This window comes from Myotis myotis, unplaced genomic scaffold (genome assembly GCF_014108235.1).
Source record: "Myotis myotis isolate mMyoMyo1 unplaced genomic scaffold, mMyoMyo1.p scaffold_m19_p_5, whole genome shotgun sequence".
Lineage (NCBI taxonomy): Eukaryota > Metazoa > Chordata > Mammalia > Chiroptera > Vespertilionidae > Myotis > Myotis myotis.
This window is the reverse complement of record NW_023416357.1, coordinates 39,159,481-39,183,574: the sequence shown is the minus strand read 5'-3', so window position 1 is coordinate 39,183,574 and position 24,094 is coordinate 39,159,481. Positions and strand designations below refer to the sequence as shown.

Below are 24,094 nucleotides of genomic sequence, written 5' to 3'. Positions count from 1 at the left end.
CCTCCTTCCCCCACCAACTGCCCCCCTTTCCAGGAAGTCACATTCAGTACCAGAGTGGCAAGGAAGTGGAGGAGGAAAAATAAATCTGAGAGGCTGAATATTTTACTTAAAGAGACTGAGCAGCTACAGAAAATGACTATTTTCATTGCGGCATAGGAACAAAATTTCTTAGACTAAAATAAACCCTTTTTCCCTTCCTGCTGCCTAAAGGGTAGGATTTCATAAGGAAAATTAGATCCATTATAGACAAAATAAAGAAATAAAGACAAAATAAGCAATATCTGAGTGTAGTGTGAGTAAATCTGTATCACAATACACTTTCGATATTTACTGCCTGCTTCCTACGATCCAGGCACCGGAGGTGTGAAAAAGGGCCAGCCAGTCTCCATCTTCAAATAGTTCAGTGTCTTCGAGTGAGAGACATTAGATAATAGCTGCAATACAGTAATGAGGGGGCTATTACAAAATTATACACAAGCCAGCATGGCACCAAGGATACAATAATGAACTCTGAGGGAATTCAGGGAAGACTTCCAGACCATGGACTTTCAAACCACATCTTAAAGGACAAATTGGAGATTTCTAGCTGGGAGAAATATTCACCTGAACTTGCTAAAACAAAAGTGAAATGGGGAGGGAAAATTAGGGCAGCCCACAAAATGGAAGGAACTTAACATCCAAACCTTGAGAGGCAGCAAGAGAGCCCCAGAGACTAGAACAAGGGCCTGGCATCTAGCAGGACCCTATCTCATAGTGTCCTCTTTCCATGATTGCAGTATTTCCTCCTACTATACATTGGTTTCTCCCAGCTAATGGCTTCAACTCCAACCTCCCCCTCTTCCAGCACTGCCACCCAAGAAGGAAGGTATCTCCCTCCAAACTCCAGTTGGAAGAATCCCAAGGAAGGACTCTGATTGGCCAAATTTGAGTCATGTGCTTACCCTGGACCAATAGCTGTGGCCAGGCGGCACGGGTGCTGTGATTGGCTCACCAGGGTGGAATGCTCAGCCCACTGCCTCCAGAAGGCAAAGTCACATGAGAAAGTGACAGCAGCATGTGAACCCATGGCCAGAGCAGTGGAAGGACCACTCCACTCACTTAAGAATGTGAGTGCTGTTCATGAAGGGAAGGAGGATGCTAGGCAGACAAAACTAACCATCCAGACCAATGCAACATTTGACACCATTCTACATTTCTGTACCACCTGAATCCACAGTACACAAACCTAGGCTATTTTCCATGACTTTGATATACTCTATGCATGGTCTCCCCTTCTGCTTGCAGGGACCACCTCCCTAGTCACCACAAGCTATTGAAATGACATCCCTTTCATGATGCCCTTAGGTTGAAATGGTCTCTTCACTCTGAACTTCAACAGTAATTTGTCCTGACCTCTGGGACTTCCTGCCAAAATATATCTGAACACACAACCATTGATCCTTCCCCGAATCCAGAGTGGTAGGGAGGAATCTCCCAAACATGAGGTATTAAATAGGAATAGTGCCTCCCTTTCTTCCACTTACAGGGATTGATGTAGAAATATACCTTGCCTAAGAATTTGAACTAGCCCGAAATAAAGAAAAGAAAAAAAACAGTTTCAAATATTTGGCAAAGTATTTGTTTAACTAAAGTGAGCCATGAGGAATACCTAGCTATGTGGTTTGGCAACGGGCTTATAATGGGCCTCCTTCCCTCTGCCGACAAAGGTAGGCCGCCGGGCAGAGAGTGAAATTGAAACCTCTCTATGTGAGGTTGGACACTATCTTCATTGTGAGCCAATGCAATCTTAGCAGGTTATGTCACCTTTATGAAAATGTTTCTCTTCCTTAATAAGGATTTCTGTAGCGACTTATTCCTCCTATGGTACTCAGTTATCCTTTGGGGAATTTCTGAATTGAATACACATAAGCACATGGAAGCACATGAGTGTATTCAATGAAACTTCATGAAAGGAAAGAAGAGAGGGCAGGAGAGAGGAAGAAAACAAATAAATTCATGAGATAAAAGTAACTCACCTTTAAAAATTATCATTAAACCTTTTGAAATGTCATCATACCTTTAATACCCACCATGTCAGGGATTATTTTTCGGACTACGTACCTGCCCTCCAAACACTCAATGAACTCATGAAACAGTGACCCCATGATGTTCATCTCCTTTCCCAGCACATCAATCCTCTAACTCTCTCTTTGTCTGGGACAAAGCTGTGAACTTTCCAGGACACACTGGGAGCACTCCCACCCCATCCTTTCCTCAGCTTGTCCTCAGCCAGCTATTCAGTGCTGTCCATCTTTTCCCACCCAAACCAATGACTGAGTCAGTACTTGATACGCATGTGCTTGGGTGTATCAAGATGTAGAAACGGCACTCCCATTTTCCTCCCCCAGAGTTTCCACTGCCAACTCTAATCCCAGACAAAGATTCACAAGAGAGGGAAAACTAAGATGGTGAGACACAGTGGCACCTTTTGAATATAAGGTGGTAGCTACCCACTGAAGTCTACCCCTCCCCTCCTTCCCTCTACTAAGAAGTGGTGAAACATAAAGGAAGAATAAAACTTCTGAATTCAAAGTCCTGGTTGTAGGCCTGGCTCTACCATTTATTAGCTCTGATCTTGGACAACTCATTTCTCCACTCTGAGCCTCAGAGCCCCCCAATAAGAAATGAAGATGACACCCACATCTAACATACAGGGCTTTTACAAGATAACATGTGAATAAGTCCTTATATATATGTCACTCATTCATTCATTTTCTTCCATAGTCTACCATGATTACCATTCCCTGCACTTCCTGGTATGGCTTTAGGTATAACTTTAAAACCCTCTAAGCCTCAGTTTCCTCACCTGTAAAGCCGAGATAATATCAATCTTATAGAGTTATTTTGAGAATCATACATCATGTACGTAAAGTAACTGCCACAGCTTAGTAAACAGTGCTTATTATGATGAACGAAGTATCACATAACTATTAGTTATTTTGCTGTGACTACAAAAAAAATGGCACTGTATAAGCTCTTCAAGGTGGTTAAGTTTTCTATAGGCAACCCTTCCTTTGGCAGCCCTACACTGGTGCTGCACCAACAAAACTTTAAACACACACACACACACTCTTTTTCACACTGTGTGTCATTAAGAGGCATATGATATGAGCTGGAGTAGGAGACAATTAGAGAAGCTACACAAGAAGATGAAAGTCACAAAGTTCAACATCCCCCGGGTTCTGATGATTTATATTAAAGAATGCATTTTAAAAATTGAATGATAATCATGGGAAACTCGGGTAAGGTCCAATCCTGATATTTTTAAATATTTGCTTAATACACATTACATTTCTTGGTTGAATCTCCTACTGAAAACAAAATCTCCAACAAAACAAAAATCCAGGCATTCCTGGAGTCCTTGAAGCAGAACCGTCGTGGATTCTGGCCCACTCCAGTCATTAACCACTAGACTCCCAGCACAGCCTGTTCCAGGGCTGCCCATGAAACGACAAAGGGCAACTTGTAAGGACCCCCGGGCTGTACTGGAGGCAGCTTGGCTTAACTGCTTTCATCCTCGCTTACGTTGCTGGTCGTGACCAAAAGCACTGCTTCTGAGGTATATCCCTTTTTTCTCCTGAAGGCATAAGAATAAGTAAGTACTAAATGCTTTTCAGTTGATATATAAGTATTGGTGGGTTTCTGCTAACCTAGTTTTCCTTTTATTACCAAACCCTCTACATTTTCACATTTCTCTAAATAAGCCAGTTTTGTGTACGTATATATGTGTCTATCAAAGAACAGTGATAATAAGAACAGAAAGGGTATTAAAAGAAATATAACAAGGAGGATCAGGAATTAAAAGCATAATATAAAATGAAAGAGAATATTTCTTACTGAATATGAGAGAGATTTGTTAATAAGGTAGACATTTCAAGCCCACAAAAACCTCCTTCGTGATTTCCCAGGTGACTGGAACCTACATTCTGAGAATGATGGTGATGATTAAAAGGAAAGAAAGAATGAGACAGAACTCAACTCACCTTAGTTTTAAAAGCTAAAATTAAGTGGATCATCCTCTAAGAGACAAGAGACGATAGCTCTTCACAAACCAATCATTGCACTGAAGGAAAAATCAGCTTTCATGGTGTTTCTTCTGCCATAGGAAGGTGGCATGTCTGGGTCCTGGGAGATGAGGGACCCTTCCCAAAACTAAGACCCCTGCATAACAAGGACGGTGTCTGTCTGGTTCCCACGTTGCCCTGCCCTCTATGCCAGTACCCGGCACTCTGGAGATGCCCGTGGAACATGTGAACATTTCCCCATCACTTCACTTAATTGGGCCCTATCACCCTTGTCTGTAAATTGTGGTGGCTGGACCAGGTCATCTCTGTGACCTATGGTTCTGGGACCCTGTCCAGCCAACATTATGGGATGACCAAACCCATCTTCACAACTAGGTCGTGACCACTGAATGAAGAAAGGAAGCATAGAACATTGTCTGGCGATCCTCAACTCTCTGCTACCAACCTATTTGCTCTTATCTTTTGTTTATTAGCAGCAAACAGTTAATCATTCTCACATTCTGGGTACCTGCTTTCACTTGAATTGAGTTTAATTTACACATAGCTATGTTATGACTTTCTGTTGTAGCTCAAAGTGGCTGGGCTCCAACTTTGGATTTCAAAGGAGAGCGTGATTAATGCATTCCCTCCACCTCCACTGGACTCTCCAGGTTCTCCACTGGCTGCCTAATTATTAACCCCATGTCTCTCCGGGTTGTTAGGCTACCCAGGCCCCCAAAACCATAGGCATCCAGTCGGCCAGCCAGGCAGTAGAAATACAAAAATATGTTAAGCAGATTATTCCCCCAAACTTAACTGGGCTGCAAAAAGAGATAGCAGTCTTACAGAACTGGTACCTGCCCTCGAGTTATTCTCAATGAACCCAAACTAATAGTATTCACTCTAAAGTATCAGCGCCCTCGTATAGCTTCCTTCTCAGAAGTGATTTAAATGTTTTTTAAGGTTTCCTAATTTAGAAATAATTCCAAGCTTGCAGAAAGGCTGAAAGAATTCGAAGAGAACACCAATATATCACCTTTTCCCAGAGTCACCTATTGTTAACATTTCACTCTATTTTCTACTTGTATTCAAACATGCTTTTACATGCACACATTCATGCTCTCTCATAGGTATATCCCCCCCCCCCCCCCGAACCATTTAATGGCAAGGTGCATACATCATAGTCCTTTACCCCTACAAAGAAGACATTAAATTTTAAAACAGAGTAACCGGAAAATAGAACACTGTAGAAGTTCTTTAAGTTCCTCATGACAGAGTTTCAAGGATGGCAGCTGGGCAGCACGGGAGATTTTTCAGGCTGAGGCTCTCTACCCTCCTCCCCCAGATGTTCACGCCATCTTATTCCTGTGGCTGGCCTTGATCCCAGCCAAAGAGCAAACAAACACACACACCCCTCTGTTTCAGAAGAAGGAAACAAGATCCTTGAAGAGAACCAGGTGTGTTAATAACTGCCAGCCTCCATTTTTCTCGGGGAACAGTACGGGGTGGTGCTGTAGGGCATTCTGCTCCAGAGAATAAAGAAGTCGCACTTTCAGAAGCACCTCCTCTGCTTGTAAGCTCATGAAAATGTTCCTTTCTCCTTAAATTAAAAACAACCGCATAAGCCCCTGCACCAGACAGGAGATGGGAAGGGGAAACTGACTATCTTTCTTGTTCTGGCAAATCTCAGAAAGCAGCAGTCGCCACCTGCTGAGCCCCGCGAGGACCATCGGCCGATTCTCTGGGCACCTTCGCTGCCCAACACTGACTTGCCCCTTGGTTTCTAAAGCCTCCACCACAAGAGTGGGGTGCAGGTGAGGGAAAATAGGTGGCGTAAACCCACTCCATTGTTAATCACGCTGCAGATAAATGGCTCTTCTTCCTTTGGCAGTAAATGATTTTGCATACTTGCTAATGATTGTTAAACTTTTTACTATATGACTATATCCCCTGGAGATATGCAGGCTTTCTTGTTGAAATTATCTTCACAAAGTCCCTTCCTTAGAGCATCTATAAAATCAATAAAATAGTATAAAAAAAGAAAGAACAATTTTTAAAGTACAAAATATTTTTTAAAAAATTAATACACACTTGAAAACCCAAAACACACACGAATCAGAAACTAGGTATCGAGGGCATGTGTCGCTCTCTTCATACCCCACAATAGCCGGGCACGTTTAAATCAACAGGACTCTTTATTGTCGAGGTAACTCTGATTAAGTGAACTCAAAACATTCACCTTGTACTAAACTCCCTTCGCTCTTCTTTTTAAATTGTGAGTTACACATGCACAAGGTAGAAAGGTAGACTCAAAGTGAAAGGAACACGGGAAGGAGTAGGGTTATCTTGGGAGTCTGTATGTAAAGTATTTACATAGAGTTTTATAAAGACAGGTATAAACGCGTACCTCATCAGAAAACAGCCTGGCAAAGGAACAAAGGAGAAAAAAAGTTAAGAATACGAAGATGCCTGGCTTGGCTCTGGGGAAAATAAAAGACCCCGTGATCTACCTTGTCTGGACGCCCTCCGTCGGATCTTCATTTTGGGGAAGGCAGGCCACGAGTAGTTAAAAGGTGAGTCTGAATCAGAATCCATCGTTCTGTGTCGGTGAGACCGACAGATCCAACAGTAGAGACTCAGGAAGAACCCGGGCGTCCCAGCCAGGAGGCGAGTCTCCCATGTGATGTAAAAGGAAGGAACGGGGCTGAGTGAAAAGCTGGCGAACACGGGGAGGGAGAGGCAATAAATGTTCTGCTTCCTTCAGGCGTTCAGGCATGTAGACCGAGAAGGAGGCTGTAAATATTAAAGCCAAACTAGGGAAGTAAAAGGGAGAGAGAGAGGGAGCTGAGTCGCACTGGCACATCACAGTCCAGTTATTCAAAAGGTCATTGGGAGCCAATGAATCATTAACTCCCCTCTTCTCGTGGCTGGAAATGGAAATGAAGACGAAAGGTAACTGGGAATTGAAAGAACTGCTTGTGATTCAAGAAAAGCTTCCAAATGCAGGCAATTGTTTCGATCTGGAGCTGGAGTATCATTTCTCAGAAAAGCCACCCTGTGCCGTGTTAGATAAAGGCTGAGATTTATGTGTGTGGACAGCCAGAAAGTGCCTTGCACACGCAAATGAAGGCCACCACACTCAGGGCAAGGATTTTTCCAGAGCAATCTGTCTTTTCACTGACTGGTTTGGCAGCTTTTCAGTTCTAAGAGCCAAAACAGCTCTGATAATTCATTTAACATCCAGTCTCCCCACCTTTTTAATCCTGAAGTGGTTGAGAGCTTCACATTTTATACAGAATTATACTCCTCTCATTAAATTCAGGCAAAGTCATCTACTACTATTTAGCACAATTGAGCTGTTTTCTTAAACTGTCACCAAGCTTGGCTGTGGATCATAAGGATCTGGGCGCCATCATCGCTCTGATCTAAACCTGCAGCGGGCCTCAGTAGCGCTAGTGACTAATTTACCACAAACCAACAGTTCTCAGGCGGTCTCCCTGAACAACTCTCCCCTAATTAGCATTCAGTGGGAGCTCATTACCGCCTCCCCATAAAGCGTGACACTGCTCAAACTTACTTCCACAACTCCCTAGAAGCACATGGATGCACGTGCCCCAAATAAGCTCAGACATAGCAACCAAGACCTGTGGTGGGAAAATGTACCCCAAGTGTCAGAGGGGAGTCTCTTTTAAGCATTTCTTTAGGTAGCAATGATAGCAAGAAGTATTGTGTTTTGTTTTGTGAGGTCGTCTGACACCCAAACAATATGAGGATCTGTTCGATCCTGCAGGCTTGGAACATGACAATATGTGTCTTAATTAACATTCATCTCTTCATGAAAATTATTTCCCAAATGGTTGGCACTATCGTGCAATGCTGTGTAAGGAAACAGATGCATAACTTGCTCTGTAACAGCTAATCCTATCTGTTGGGAAGTGTTGGGTGAGGAGCACAGAAAGAAGTGGAAAAAGGAGAAAAGCCACTTAATTTCAAATTCAAATCAGAATCAGAATTACATAAATCACTACTGTGTTTTTATATAACGCAACTAGGACAAAATACAACTACTTCTAGTTGTAAATGTAAGCATTATAATGCTTAAATGTAAGCATTATAACTAAGTGAAAATAAACATTAGTACATTGCTATTTTGTGCCTTTTTATTTGAATAATTGTGTATTCTTATTCATCAACTAGGTGCAACTGTAAGGATAAAGTACTCTCAACCCTTACATTAGGTAAGAGTTTTAGTCCATATATATCTTTAATAAGAAAAGAGATAAAATCTTGTGGATGGGTGTTTCCATTCATTCTCAGTTTTAGGGCTCAGAACAGTGCCAGAAACATTGTAGGCATATGCTGAATAAATGAATGATTTACACTTATTAGTCTTAACTTGTGGGTGTAGAATCTTTACATAACAGCTGTAGTATTTTTATATCCTCTTTATTGTAAACATGTACATTGACAAAAAGCTACATGAACTCTTGTAAAGTGTTTAAGTGTGTTTATATTTTATTCATTACAACAGTATCTCTATTTGAAAACAGAACAGTACTTATGGGTGGCAAAAAACCATTTTTCTCTAGGGCTCCAGGCAATGCTTGGGGTGTACATAGGTCCATGCACCCTTGGGCTGCCTCAGAAATATCCACAGACCAAAGGAAGGGAATGTCCACCAACCAGTACATCACCAAACTGAAATGAAAGTGCTGAACCAGGAGATACTATTGTCTTTCATTCTCATGCAAGATGAAGTTTTAGAGCCATCTCACTAGGATAAATCCCAGGTCAGCAAACTACTGAAGCAGGCTGCTCCTAGCTTGACCATCAGTAATAGGTAAGAACTTCAGGACAATGCAGACAAAGAGAGATATGAAAGAACTCCGTAAAACACATTTCTATTTGTTGAGATTCTAGGTAGATAGATCCATATTAATATAATTTTCCCCAAAGCCCAGAGGGATCAATTGCATATCAATTGATTATTGATGTGAAAATTATTCTGACAATAAAAACTCTAAAACTACCCAACCAATTCATGTGAGAAGCCTGACAAAAATTTTTCTAATCTCATTTGCTTTATTACTTATCAATATCTTTTATTTTTTTTTGTTCTATAGTTTTTTTTCTTTTTTTAATCAATATATTTTAATGAATGAAATGATTTCCACTAACCAGTCATATACAGTTCAGTTAACATGTAAAAACATTGTGTTCATACAGCCCTTCTTATTTTTCTTGCTCACCCCAAAACTTCCCAACTGTAGGTCATTTATCCTCATTTTCTATAGTAATAGACTATTTTTTTCCATTGTGCCAATATTTAAATTATTTCAAGATGTTATTTACATCTCATTCATATTCAATCAGTTAATTGCTTTGCTTTCTCTGACTGATTGCAATTGCAGTTGGCAGAATTCAGTGATATATCCCCAAGGCCACTTCTCACCAGAGAGCATACAACCATTACAATGCAAGTGCGAATGATTTCATCAGCCTTACTGTGCCTCCTTCAATTCAAAAATCCTTTACTTAGAAAATGACCTCCATACGGTTACAATCATCCAGGACAGATGCTGCTGCCTTGAAGTTTCAGCATCGAAGGGAAACTTTCCTCAATTCTCCTCATCAGAGAACAGGTCACCTACCTTTCAACCTTGATAAAATCAAATCTCCTTAGAGGGGTATTTATATTTTGATTTGAATTATAGTATTTGTAAGTCTTCTTATCCTTCAACGGGGCCTCACATTCCTGGAGGGCAAGAACTGTGTCATAACTTATATTTTTAAGGAGCCACAAGCCAAAGAGAAAAATCATGCATTCTTGGAGCCATACACATCTGGGCGCACGGGCTCTGTCACTTACTTGCTTAGTGGCCCCAATGAAGTCACTCGTACTTTCTGACCCTCAGTTGTTTCATTCAAAATAAGACCATAACCTCTACACTTCAAAGATTTGTGAGGATCAAATGAGATAATAATAAAGAACTTAACATAAGTAAGTTTTCAATAACTTCTAGCATAAATATTAAATCTAAAGTTTCCCTTTCATGCTGGAGGCCTGGGATGGGGGGCAGGGGCGGGCATAAGGGACCAATGAGAGAGAAAGGGGGATGTATGTAATACTTTCAACAATAAAGATTTAAGGAAAAAAAATAAAGTTGCCCTTTCATTATCCTTTTCTTCTACATTATAGATACTACCTCAGAAGTAATAGCTTGATTTTCAAGACTAAGACATGGCAATGTGCAAAGACATTCTAGAAAATCATACAAGGCAGAAAGCAGAGGAGGAGAATGTATTATTTTCTGCTCCCTTGTTTGACCACGGGGACCAGCGTTGAACACTGCTAGACACCATTCTTGAAAAGTCATAAAAAGTACAGACCAGAGGAGACAAGACCCCTAACGCCAGGACAAGCCTATTCTGGATAACTTCAGCCAGTACGTGACAATTACATGCAGCTGCCGGTTCTAGCAGTAGGTGAAGATCAGAGATGGTTAAAATCTTCCTGCAAAATCTCTTAGAAGGACACCAGGTCATCTAAGTTCAACCCAAGCAGTTTTTCATTGGAGAACAGCATTACGTTGGGTTGGCACTGGGTGATATGGTTGGCTTGCATTAAGAAGCCATGTTATATAGAAAATGAGGATCTTTAAAGGCACAGCTCATCTCCATGTGGTAAGAGGTGCTCACTTATGAGATGTACAGTGGGAACAGCACAATCACATCTCCAGTGTCACACTCACTCAGGGGCATTATGCTCACAGAGTGCAATCATGGGTGGAGCCACCTGAGATTTAAATTATTATTTTTCTCCCCAACTCCCCATCCTGCTTTATATTTTAACTAGAGGCCCGGTGCATGAAATTCGTGCACTGGGGGATGGGGTTCCCTCAGCCAAGCCAGCCCCTCAGTCCGGGAGCCCTCAGTAGATGTCCTACTGATGGCCACAGTCTGGCAGCAGAGGCTCAGTGCAGGCATCCTGTGTGTGTGTTTGTGTTTGTGTGTCTGTGTGTCTGCTGGGGGCCTGCCCCCAGCCACACCTGGGAGGCGCCCCTCTCTGTTGATCTCTCAGGCCCTGGCCTCCACTGCATGTTGTACTCTCCCTTGAGCTGTGGCCAGGATGGGGCGCCCTTTCCTGCTCTCGGATCACAGCAGCGACCCAGGGGCAGGTGCACATAGGGCCTGGCTGCAGGCCACCCTTTCTTACTCCCCTTTCCTACTCGGGGATGGCAGCAGCGACCCAAGGGCAGGCGCACACAGGAGCTGGCTGCAGGCCGCCCTTTCCTGCTCTGTGATCGCCACAGCGATCCCACGGACAGGCGCACACGGAGGCTGGCTGCAGGCCCCCCTTTCCTGCTGTGGGATCGCCCTGGCGACCCAGGGGCAGGGGCACACAGGGGCTGGCTGCAGACCCCTCTTTCCTGCTCCATGATCCCAGGGACGACCCAAGGGCAGGCGCACATGGGGGCTGGCTAGAGGCCGCTCTTTCCTGCTCCATGATCGCTGCAGCGACCCAGGGGCAGGGGCACACGGGGGCTGGCTGCAGACCCCCCTTTCCTGCTCCGTGATCGCAGGTGCGATCACACGCAGGCGCACACGGGGGCTGGCTAGAGGCCCCCCTTTCCTGCTCCATGATTGCCGCCACGACCCAGGGGCAGGCGCACTGGGGGCTGGCTAGAGGCCGCTCTTTCCTGCTCCCTGATCGCTGCAGCGATCCCAAGGGCAGGCACAGGGAGGCTGGCTGCAGGCCCCCCTTTCCTGCTGTGGGATCTCCGGTTGCTCATCCCTGGCAGGAGCGGCCAGGGAAGAGGCCGGCGCCAGCCTCTTCCTGCCTGCTCTGGCTTCTCCGATCACCGGCAGGGGGGCCGGCAGGGGGGCAGGCAAAGACGGCTGGTTCTCGGATTCAGGGCCAGGGGCAGTGCCTCCCAGCTCTTGCCTGCCACCTGTGTTTCCAATCACCATCCTTCCCCTATGGCCTCCCATCATTGCGCCTATGTATGCAAATTAGCCACCATCTTTGTTGGCAGTTAATTGCATATCGCCCTGATTAGCCAATGGGAAGGGTAGCGGTCGTACACTAATTACCATGTTTCTCTTTTATTAGATAGGACAAGCCCGTAAAATTGAATTCACATATATTACGTGAATTGGGAGCACAGTATAACCACTGTTGTCATAAATTGGAATTCTAGGATTCTACCATTCATAATATCACCTTATTTTTATTTTTGTATGAGTTCAATTTTTTAAATTAATTTCATTGGGGGACATTGGTTAATAAGATTATTTAGGTTTCAAGTGCACATTTATATGCTACATGATCTGTATATTGCATTATGTGCCCTCCACCCAAAGTCAGACCATCTTCCTTCATCATATATTTGACCCCTTTTACCCTTTACTAACCCCCCTACTTCCCTCTGGTAACCACCATACTGTTGTCTAAGTCTATGAGTTTGGGGCTGTTTTTCTTGTTTGTTCATTGGTTGCTTTCAGTTTTATATCCCACATATGAGTGAAATCATATGGTTCTTCACTTTTTCTGTCTGACAAACAATCCAAACTAAAAAATGGGTGGAGGACCTGAACAGACACTTACCCCAAGATGAAATGCAAAGAGCCAATAGACATATGAAAAGATGTTCAACTTCACTAACTATTAGGGAAATGCAAATCACAACTACAATGAGATACATGTTAGAATGACTATTATCAACAAGCAAAAAGTTGGAGAGATTGTGGGAAAATGGAACTCTAACTTATCTTACTTTTAAAAATCAGATTTTAAAAAATTTCTCACCTACCTTTATTACTTTTATTTATCTCAACAAAAAACCTGCATCCTGCTTCAGAGGTTCTGATATGCCCCTTTATATCACTCTATTGTCTAAGACAAAAATGAGTAAGATCTAAAAATCCAACAAAAGAACATTACTTGTATTATGATATATTCACATGTAGTATAAGAAGGAAATACCTAAAACACTCTAGGACAGGAAAAGAATAGACTTTCTGACTGAAGCAACATATTAAAGAATTATATTGTCAAAGCTTCCACCAGCATTTTGTATTGCTACAGATATCAGTTCTACTTCGAGGATTCTCTTAAGGTAAAAGACCCATGGTGAACATCATTTTTTTTTTAAACACTGAAGTGCCTGGGCATAACTTGAAAGGAAAGAATTTGGACAAGTTGGCTAAATTTTTCTGAACAATAAATTATGAGGAATTTCGCATTTATCTTGGAGAGGCAGTTATGGATAATGGATGTGAGGGGCCCTGACAGTGGGAAAAGCAAGGACATGAGCCATGAGCCTAGACAGAGAAAGGATTGAGGGGGTAGAAATGTATCTCATTATAGTCTAAGGCAGTGGTTCTCAACCTTCCTAATGTTCCAATTCCAATTTTCCCAAACGCACCAAAAATGTTTTTTACATGCCACACACTTAATCACACACTTATTTTTATTAGTTTTAACATTCATGTTCAACTTTCTGTTCTATAGACTTTCACATGGTTATTCACATGTAAATAAGTTAACCAGGAGGTATAAAATGAACAAAGAATGTAAATAATTAGTTTTAACATAAACTCTAAACTATCAGTGCCACAGTTTTAAGCTAAAATTCACACAAAATGTAACGGATGGCTCATCTTGTATATACTACTGGATGGAATGTTGCTGCTTCTAGGGCAACTAACAGGGCAAGGAAATACATGTACGTGTGTGTCCTAGCCTATGCACATACACATATCTACAAATATTTCTCTATACAGCCATGTCTATCCATAGTAACTAATCATAAGTGCATACTGATGTCTACAACTCTAATTTATTAGCACGTGAATCATCCTGGCCTCCACCCCTCGCTTATCTATAAACGCCCGCTCCAAGAGTGAGACACCTGGCACCTACTACCATACTCCACTCACTTGCTCGCTCGTTTCCAGTACACATTTATAGTGGTACCCAAACTGTTAACCTGTACCCCGTGGGAAACAAGTTTATCACCTAGAAGACAGTGCCTACTCATTTCCAAGGCTGTATTCCCACCCCCTACAGTAAGGTATTTCACACATGTTTACTAGTTAGATTCTTTTGTCACATTCTGCATTCCACCAGAGGGTCCTCCGACTTCTTAATTTTTTTAAAAATCTTCATTGTTGAAAGTATTACATAGGTCCTCCTTTTCCCCCCATTAACCTCTTCAAGCCCATTCCCGTGCCCCACCCCCACCCAGCCCTCATCATCCCATTGTCTGTGTTCTTAATTATTTTTATTTGCACACATTGGAGTTTACTCTGTGTCCATATGTTCTATGGGTTTTGAAAAATGCACGTCGTGTGTCCGCCATCACAGTATCATAGAGAATACTTTCATCGCCCTAAACAAAAAGCCCACAGTGACAGGGCTATGTAGATAAGACACAGAGGCCAACTAAAAGAGTTCCCATGGCCAAAGCTAGAACACTCTGAAAAACAAATAAATCACACGTTATTCTGATTTTTTGTTTGCGATTTTAAATATTATGAAGCAACAATAGATTATTTACTGATGGATCTCCTATTTGGCCTCTAATTGCATCACTACTCTATATTTTCATAAAAGTGCCTTCTTAACTAGTATAAAATAAATACCCATGAATCCATACTGACATAAATAACTGAATAAATGAATACGTGGGGGAATGCAAGTCTCCCATATAGAATAATTCTATGTAGATATTTTATCCGCAAGGACGTATAGAGATAACTTCCTATTCATGAAATATGAGTTGCATGTCATCACTTCCTTCCAAAGCATACAGTATGGAAAGAGTGGTGGGAAAGAGTAATTTTACCATGGAGAAACCTGACAAACTCTACCTGTGCCAGGTGACCAAGGTCATCATTCACAGTGATAAAGTAGTGTTGATGGTATATATCATTGATATGACATAATGAAAATGGTACTTTACCTCTGTGAACTTCCTGCCAGAACCCAGAACCTCAGTTTAATGATGGAAAAATATGAGAAAAATACCAATTGAGAGACATTCTACAAAATACCTGACCAGGACTCCTAATACTGTCAAAGTAATCAAAAACAAGGAAAGTCTGAGAAATTCTCACAGCCAAGAGAAGCTAAGGAGACATGACAACTACACATAATATGGCATCTTGGGATGGAAAAGAAAATTAGATAAAAACTATAAAACCTACATAAAGTAAGAACATTAGTCAATAATAAAGTATCAATACTCGTCTATTGTCAACAAATGTAGCATAGTGATATATGATGTTAATAATAGGAGAAACTAGGGAAGTGGGGAATGGGCATATGGCAACTCTTTGTATTATCTTTACAACTTTTCTGTAAATCTAATACTGTTCTGAAAAATAAAGTTTAAAAATGTTAAAAGATGGAGACAAAAAGTACAGAATCTGTGTTGATTAAATGTTTGCAATTCATGTTAAAAGAATGTTTGCATCACTTATTCAGATGTATAGTATTCAAGTCAAGCATAAAATTTCTTTTTGCTTAACTTCTTATTATGTAAAGTTGCTGTGTAACTCTAAGAGGATTAATTAGACATTGAAAATTATATGCTGAAAATAATTTTAATAGTTCCCGAGAGTTAACCCCAATGAGAAGCTCCCATGTGCCGCCTGTGCACAGGTGAGTCTACCTCAGTCAGATCAACAGAAACCCTCTTGGCAGACAAATCTCAAGAACCCTGATGAAACCCAGCTAGCTTACTCAAAGTTTTCTTCTCAAGTTCTAGATCTAGATACCTTCAACTTCACTCTTTATTCTGATTTTTTTGTTTGCGATTTTAAATATTATGAAGCAACAACAGATTATTTACTGCTGGATCTCCTATTTGGCCTCGAATTGCATGACTACTCTATATTTTTATTACACATACTTTTCAGCAGAACCTCATATAGAGAATAAATTCTGTTGGCTTTCTTGCCCATGTCTGGAGTAAGGGGCCATGTTTCATAAAAATGTCTTCTTAATCAGCCACTCAAACAGTTAAAGCAAATTGTCCCAATAAATTGTTAGAGCTTGTACTGCCTGGCATGAAAGCTAACCAGAATGTTAATTGCTCTAAAGTCCCTTCCAAGGGATTAACCACTGGTACTCAGTAAAAAACAGGCCTAAACGCACATAAACACATTTACGCTGCAATCAAGCCACAGCCCAGTGAGTCCTCTGTGAAGGCAGTTCTTTCATTAAGTGTCTGTGCACACAGGTTTCCTGAAGTGTTTCATCATAAGAAAAAGGTAAATTTCTGAGTGGAATTTTAACTTTCCATATAAAAATTTTATAAATGCTATTTTCAGAATATAGTTCATTTTTTTCATAATTAGTTGTAGTTTCCTTAAATGTTATACTTGTTTGAAATTTATAAGCTAATCATTTGATTTACATATCAAGATAGAATCTTTAGGGAAGGATCCTATGGAATTAACTTATTCACGAAACTGGTTTATTTGGAGTTGAAGATACTATTTTGGAGAATGAAGAACTTAGAGTTCAGAGGGAAAAAAAACTGCCATATCCCTTCCCTCGATTACATTTCAGAAATTAAGGTGGTTTGTGAGATGAAAAAGGTGATTTAGATTATACTACAGGTACTAATGCCAAAAAACATCAAGCATCGTCATAATGCCCTTATAACATTCATGTAAACCCAACTCCCTTCATCCCAATCTGTGCATCTCTAAATCAATAACCTCATTAAGGTTTAAGTAGTTAGGAATTTTTTTCAATAATTTTTTCCCAAAGTTTTCACATTTCCCACATCTACGAAGATATTGATGGTGATAATCATTAAAAGTCTGCAAACCTAATACAAGTTGGCTTCCATTAATTGCTTTTATAATCTAAATTCCAAAAATATGGAAACCCAGTAAGTCCGGGGTGATTTCAGCAGAGCAGAGCACCTTAAAGTAAGGAACTGTGTCCCTGGGTCTCAAGCTCTGCCACACCTGAGAATCACCCGGGGCGCTCTTAGAACTCTTGAAGCACAGGCTACACTCCAGACCAATTAAATTCAACCTCTCTAAGGGTGGGTCCAGGCTCCAGGATTGTTACAGCTCCACGGTAATTCCACTGAAATTAAAACCTGGAAGAGTTTAGAATCATAGGATAACTGAATGCTTAGATCAGCAACTCCTAACTTTAACTCACTCTCTATTTTCTTTTTTCCCCTGAAAACCTTGGTGAGCAAACATTAAGCAGGACATCAGACTCATCACTGCTTCCTAGACTTGGAAATTATAATTTAAGATAGGCTTTTTATATTTTTTTAATCCTCACTGAGGACATGCTGAGAGAAAGGAGGAGGAGGAAGAGGAGGAGGAGGAGGAGGAGGAGGAGGAGGAGGAGGAGGAGGAGGAGGAGGAGGAGGAGGAGGAAGGGGAGGAGGAAGAGGAGGAGGAGGAGGAAGGGGAGGAGGAGGAAGGGGAGGAGGAGGAAGGGGAGGAGGAGGAGGAGGAGGAGGAGGAGGAGGAGGAGGAGGAGAGATGAGAGATAAATACGGATCAGGTACCCTCTGTATATGCCCCAACTGGGGGATCAAACCCACAACCAAAATGTGCCCTGGCTGGAAATCAAACTGCCAGCCTTTCAGTGCACAGGACAATGCTCAACCAACTGAGCCACTCTGGCTGGGCAGATGTGGTTGTTTTTGTTTTTGTTTTTAATCAGAAGAAAACACAATATGATAAACTATAAACCTCTAGTAAGGCTTTAGTTTCTTCATGTTTCCTAGTCTAGTATATATTAACCTAAAAAAATTCTTTCTTCTAATTTATGGGATAAAAGTTTTCCGATAAATACCCTAATTGTCTAATTTAATGAAACAATATTTTACCTGCATTCCACAGGGGGAATTTTATCCAAACAATGAAGCCGCAAATATAAAAGGCAAGACATTTGTGATAAGAAAACCAAATTGAGCTTATAATACTGAGCACAATTCCAGTAAGTCAGCAATTTCCTCTACCAAAAACAATTTTTAAAACCTCAACAACTGCAATAAGAAAATTTAACAAAAGGCATAAAATTTGAGTCAATTTTTACAAATAACTTTGCATTCCCAAAGGTCTTCTTGGGATATTTTTCCATCCCAGCTCCTTGATTTCAAAACCATATCACTGGTAAGCTTTGGCTTATAGTAGAGAAATGACCACCCCCACCCCCCCCCCCCAAAAAAAGAAAAAAAAACAGGGTGGGGGTGTAAAACTTCTGTAGCCTGGAGCATAAAGAGACATTAGCCAACTCATACAACTTAACAAAAGGAAGATAAACAACCCAATCAAAAAATGGGCAACAGAGCTAAATAGATACTTTTCGAAAGAAGACATAAGGAAGGCCAAAAGACATATGAAAACATGCTCAAAGTCACTAATCATCTGAGAGATACAAATCAAAATGACAATGTGGTACTATCTCACACCTGTCAGAATGGCTTTCATCAACAAGTCAACAAACGACAAGTGCTGGCGAGGATGCAGAGAAAAAGGAACCTTTGTGCACTGCTGGTGGGAATGCAGACTGGTGCAGCCACTGTGGAGAACAGTGGAGTTTCCTCAAAAAACTAAAAGTTGAACTCCCATTTGACCCAATGATCCCACTACTAGGAATATATCCCAAGAAACTAAAAACGCCAATCAGAAAGGATATATGCACCCCTATGTTCACAGCAGCACAATTTACAATAACTAAGATGTGGAAACAGCCTAAGTGCCCATCAGCAGATGAATGGATTAAAAAACTGTGGTGCATCTACACAATGGAATACTACGCTGTGGTAAAAAAGAAGGGATTCTTACCGTTTGCAACAGCATGGATGGAACTGGAGAGCATTATGCTAAGTGAAATAAGCCAGTCAGAGAAAGATAAATATCACATGATATCACTCATTTATGGAATATAATGAATGACATAAACTGATGAACAAAAACAGATCCAGAGATAGAGAAGCATTGATCTGACCGTCAAACCTCAGAGGGAAGGTAGGGGAGGGTGGGGGTAAGGGGGAGAGATCAACCAAAGGACTTGTATGTATGCATATAAGCCTAACCAATGGGTACAGACACCAGGGGGGTTAGGGCATGAGTGGGGGGTGGGGCGAAGCAATGGGGCAATAAGGACACATATGTAACACCTTAACCAATAAAGAAAAAAAAAGAAAAGTGTACTGTAAGAATCAACTGGCTATATGGAATTTACAATAAAGAGTATTGTCAAATTACAAAAGGAAAAAAAAAGAGAGAGACATTAGCCAAACATTTGGCTTGAAAACTTATTCTCCAAAGGGTAGGAGCTTTGCTAAGGTTTTCTCTCCTTTTTCTTACATTTTTTTTTTATGTTTCATGCAACATTCCTGAGATCTCAACATAGAGTTGTGTTTTCAAATAATAGCCAATAAAATAGAAATATATCTGGCCTGTGCAAATAAGACAGCCATAAACCAAGGACAGACAGGGGTATCTCGGGCCTGAGCAATTAAAGTGACCATAAGTTAGGCCAAAAGGAGCCCTGACCTGAGTAGCTGGGAGGCCCATAAGATAAGGCTTTCTTTCTCAACACAACTGGGAGAGGAATAAGATAAATCAAAAGTGACTCCAACCAACAAGGTAAGGGGGAGAGAAGGTGGGGGACACCACGTGGGCTTTGAGCTTCGGAAACTAATTCTGTGCAGCAGAATGACCAATAAGAAGGGGTCAGGTTCAGACAAAGAGCTGCAGCCTATTTAATGCCTCAAGACAAAGAAAGCAGCGGCCACCCTTCTCTGTCTGTCTGTCCAGGAGGGACAGTCTTAGGCTTAGAATTTAGAATTAGGTTTTAGAGGTAGTGTCTGGTTGCAATAAAGTTTCTGTACTTTTCACCTAAAAAATAAAAATAAAAAATAGTAATAGGCAATAGAGGACCAACTTCCACTGACATGGGTCCTAGATCTTAAGATTTCACACTTAAGATCTAGGACCTTTGCCGAAACCGGTTTGGCTCAGTGGATAGAGTGTCGGCCTGCGGACTGAAAGGTCCCAGGTTCGATTCCGGTCAAGGGCATGTACCTGGGTTGTGGGCACATCCCCAGTGGGGGATGTGCAGGAGGCAGCTGATTGATGTTTCTCTCTCATCGATGTTTCTGACTCTCTATCTCTCTCCCTTCCTCTCTGTAAAAAATCAATAAAATATATTTAAAAAAAAAAAAGATCTAGGACCTTAATGTTCCCAAAATGTTGTTGGGAACATTTGCAAAGCTGTATGTTCACAAACAATTTAAAAATACAGTTTTACAAGTTTTTACAGCTTAACAGCATTACTTTCATTTCCAAACTTTTAGTGAACATAAGAAAAGAAATATTAATCTAATTAGTCCTACTTAATTGATGGTTTGCCTAACCAGCACTAGAGGCACTGTTTCTTTGGATCTTCCAATCATTTCCTTCCAGATTCCCTTTGCTGGCGTCTCCCTGAGCTTTCTGTGTGGGGCCTTTGTTTCTCCTTCTTGGTCTGGTCCACAGTTACAGAAGTCTGCGTCATTTAGGCTGAGCAATCTGAAGCACCTCACATCCTAACGTTTGCTTCTATCTGTTTCTGCTTTGGGGCATCAAGTCCGGTCTCCTTCCACATCCCACTTTTGTTCATCTGTCTCCCTCATGCCCACCCTCCCAGGCTCAACACCCACTGAGAGGCTTGCTTTTTCTCAGACCAAGTATAAGTAACAAACAGCAAGAGCAATGAAGTGACCCAAAGTGTTAAAGAATAATTGTTATTCAAGCCTCAGCACCTACTGACAACCAAACCACTCCTTAAAATCAAATAATATACTTCTCGGGAGACTCTGTGACATTTTCCCTTTCTTCTTGGAAAAATAATCCATATTTTTTGTAGGAAATGGTCAGAATCGGTATTAGCTACCTTCTGAAATGGAGCATACTTATGGTATATGCTGTTTAATGAATAAAGCAGGACACAAAATTCTACTGTTTACATGATCATAACGATACAAACAATAGATGCATAGGAAAAAATACTGGTAGGAAATATACTGAAATTTAAGAGTAGCTCCTTGAGAGTGGGAAAATTATAGGGATGTTTTTTGGTTTTTTTCTACTCATTCTAAAATTTCTGATTTTCTACATGATTTTAAAAAACAATAATTTTTCAGCAAAAGCTATTTAGCAAGATGTTATGTTTAAAATCTCCTCTGATACTTATGCCAAGTCCACTGTGTGCCAGCCAAACCTGGAACAGCAGACATGGCACTGCTTTATGCCCAGAGCCTCAATCAAGGTACTGTGACTGCCCGAGCAAAACAGGTGATGCCAGACAATGCCGCCGCCACCTCCCCTAGTCTCTCCCTACCTGCCTTCCATCGTCCCCCACGAGGAAAGTTACACGATGCTCACATAGTTCTTGTTTGAGTAAGTCAGTTTCACCAAATCCCTTTTTCCCCCCATCCAATAGTCATACAATATACAATTTTAGCCAAGTAAGTTTCAAATACTCTTTAGTCCAATGCAGCCATGGCTGATAAATTATTGCAAGAAAATCAGCTTCGGTATGCGTGTCACCAAATCTGGCTGTCACACACAACCTACTCACATTCTGGAATATCACTTGCTGAGAGAGCAGGGGTGTCACCTTCCAGGAGCTTCCGCAATTCAGCTGAGATACCGGCGCTCTTATGTCACAGTCCTCAGCACGAACTCAACTGTGAGCTGGACATCTTAATTCTAACCATGGTTTTAATTTTTCAGATTCAACCTTTTAAAAGTAAAGTTTGCAAAGAGCAGCTAATCAAGCTGTTTACAGCTAATGTATCTCTGTTTGCAGCTGGGAATCCAATAGGGCAGGCAAAGCTCGGCCATCTTCCCACAGGCAGTCTACTTCAGGGGTCCTCAAACTACGGCCCGTGGGCCACATGCAAATACAAATATTGTATTTGTTCCCATTTTGTTTTTTTACTTCAAAATAAGATATGTGCAGTGCGCATAGGAATTTGTTCATAGTTTTTTTTTAAACTATAGTCCGGCCCTCCAGTGGTCTGAGGGACAGTGAACTGGCCCCTGTTTAAAATGTTTGAGGACCCCTGGTCTACTTGTTCCTGCCAGATGCTCATTTCCCTTCTCCTGGGCACAGCATTTGCCACTGCCCGCTACTGAGCCTCTAGTTTTTAATCATTTTTAGCCCTCAATACTTCTACACTTCTATCAGGGACTAACTGGACCCTCCCTTCTTAATTTCTGTATCGATCCATTTCATCTACCTTCTCTTTTTCCATTTCCTCCAAACGCTTTGCCTTCTCCTCCCATTCTACCTGCCGAGAATGTGAAAGAACCACTGGGGCGTCCTACTCTCCACTGCAATGGAATCAGGTCCCAGCCCTCCCTTTTGAGCAAAACACCAGGCCCTTGCAGCATCCACAGAGAGTGGGCCCATTACTACTGACTCACCATAAATGGAATCCTACTATCACTTCTCGATGAGGTGGCAGGGGCACTGGCTCGGAAGAGCTTACTAACTGCTGTCCCCTGGAGACATTAACCCTCCAATCAACATTCTCGGTGGATAACTAATGGCCAGTATGATTCCTGATGCTCTGATGGGTTAACAACAACAATACAACGTCAATTCCCAGCATAATAAATTAAATAAAATGTAAAAGTCAACTCCTCAGTCACACTAGTTACACATCACACATTCTAGAAACAGATGTGGCTGTTGGCGACCATGATGAATAGTGCAGATTCAGAACATGTCCATCGTCACAGAGTTCTATTGCAACAGCACTGATGTAGTCTATGAGATCACACTAAACTCACATCAAACATTTTCAATAATACAAGTCAGCAAAGACATACCTCAACCCCACATGTATCAGCCCTTCCCTAGAGACTGAACAGAACGTACACACGTATAAAACAGCAAAACAGGCTGAAAATGGCCTTGCGGAAAAGCGGTTTTCAGCTGCAGACTCCAGCTTGGCATCTGACTATTGCTCACTGCTGGCTGCCCCCTTCTCTGAGTCAGAAGGTTCTTTTAAAATCTATTATCATTTTCTTTGCATAAAGTCAGGCAACATTTTTTAATCCAAAAAACGTTTAACAAAAAGCAAATGTAAGCACGAAGCACAATCATTCACAACCCTTTCATAAATCACCGGGTTAACGTCACACACGGTTCTGTCTCAAACCCTTCCCTACAATCCTCCTCAGACACAATGATGTTACTGACAAAACACCCGGATTAGGTCAGGCTACCACAATTTCCTTCACACGTGTCTTCTTTACCAGCAAGTATACCAGTTTGAGAATGAAGTGAGTTTTCAAAACCTAAAATTAAAATAATCCTGGTATGCCCTATCCAGTTTGTCTCAGTGGATAGAGTGTCGGCCTGCGGACTGAAGGGTCCCAGGTTCAATTCCGGTCAAGGGCATGTACCTTGGTTGTGGGCACATCCCCAGGAGGGGATGTGCAGGAGGCAGCAGATAGATGTTTCTCTCTCATCAATGTTTCTAACTCTCTATCCCTCTCCCTTCCTCTCTGTAAAAAATCAATAAAATATATTTTTTAAAAAATAAAATAATCCTGGTATTTCATACATTTACCAGCCAACACTCCCCCCCACCAGCAATTTGTCTTGGTAAACATTCTTCGGAGCTAGCATTCCTGGGTGTGTGATGCACTGGGTGGATGTGATATCCTGTATGCATGAGCTAGGGCCACACTCCCGGCTTTAGTGGCCACAGCAGCCATCCAGATGGACATGCTGGCCTGCACCTCTCATCTCCCCACTTCCAGAAGTCAATTCTTCCTCTTACCTTATATAGCAGGAATAGTAAAGGCGTGTGGGTTGCTGGGGATGGTCTCCGTGTCTGTTCCAATTTCAGGAGCTCCACACGCAAAGAGATCCAGCAAATCACTGCTGGCTCATGGCCAAGCTACCAGCAGCTCAGCCAACCACCCCTGAGGGTGCTTCCTCCTCGACTGGCCTCATTCTTCATGATTTCCCAACTGTTGTAACTGCTTTGTCGAAT

General features: G+C 41.7%; 1 protein-coding gene across 4 annotated transcripts in view; it reads right to left on the bottom strand.

Annotated features, from left to right (window-relative positions):
• The window catches only part of ARHGEF28 (Rho guanine nucleotide exchange factor 28), a 263,498-nt gene that overhangs the window by 107,708 nt on the left and 131,696 nt on the right, over window positions 1-24,094 (bottom strand). Inside the window, exon 1 of one of the 4 annotated variants that reach the window (XM_036310653.1) lies at window positions 6,554-6,885. The exons of 2 other annotated variants lie outside the window; for them this stretch is intronic. In XM_036310653.1, coding sequence (XP_036166546.1) covers window positions 6,554-6,638 — 85 coding nt within the window. In that variant the 5' untranslated portion in view covers window positions 6,639-6,885. Of the gene's footprint in view, window positions 1-6,553; window positions 6,886-24,094 lie in introns of those variants that run through there. One more of the 4 variants, XM_036310654.1, reaches the window with a different exon arrangement.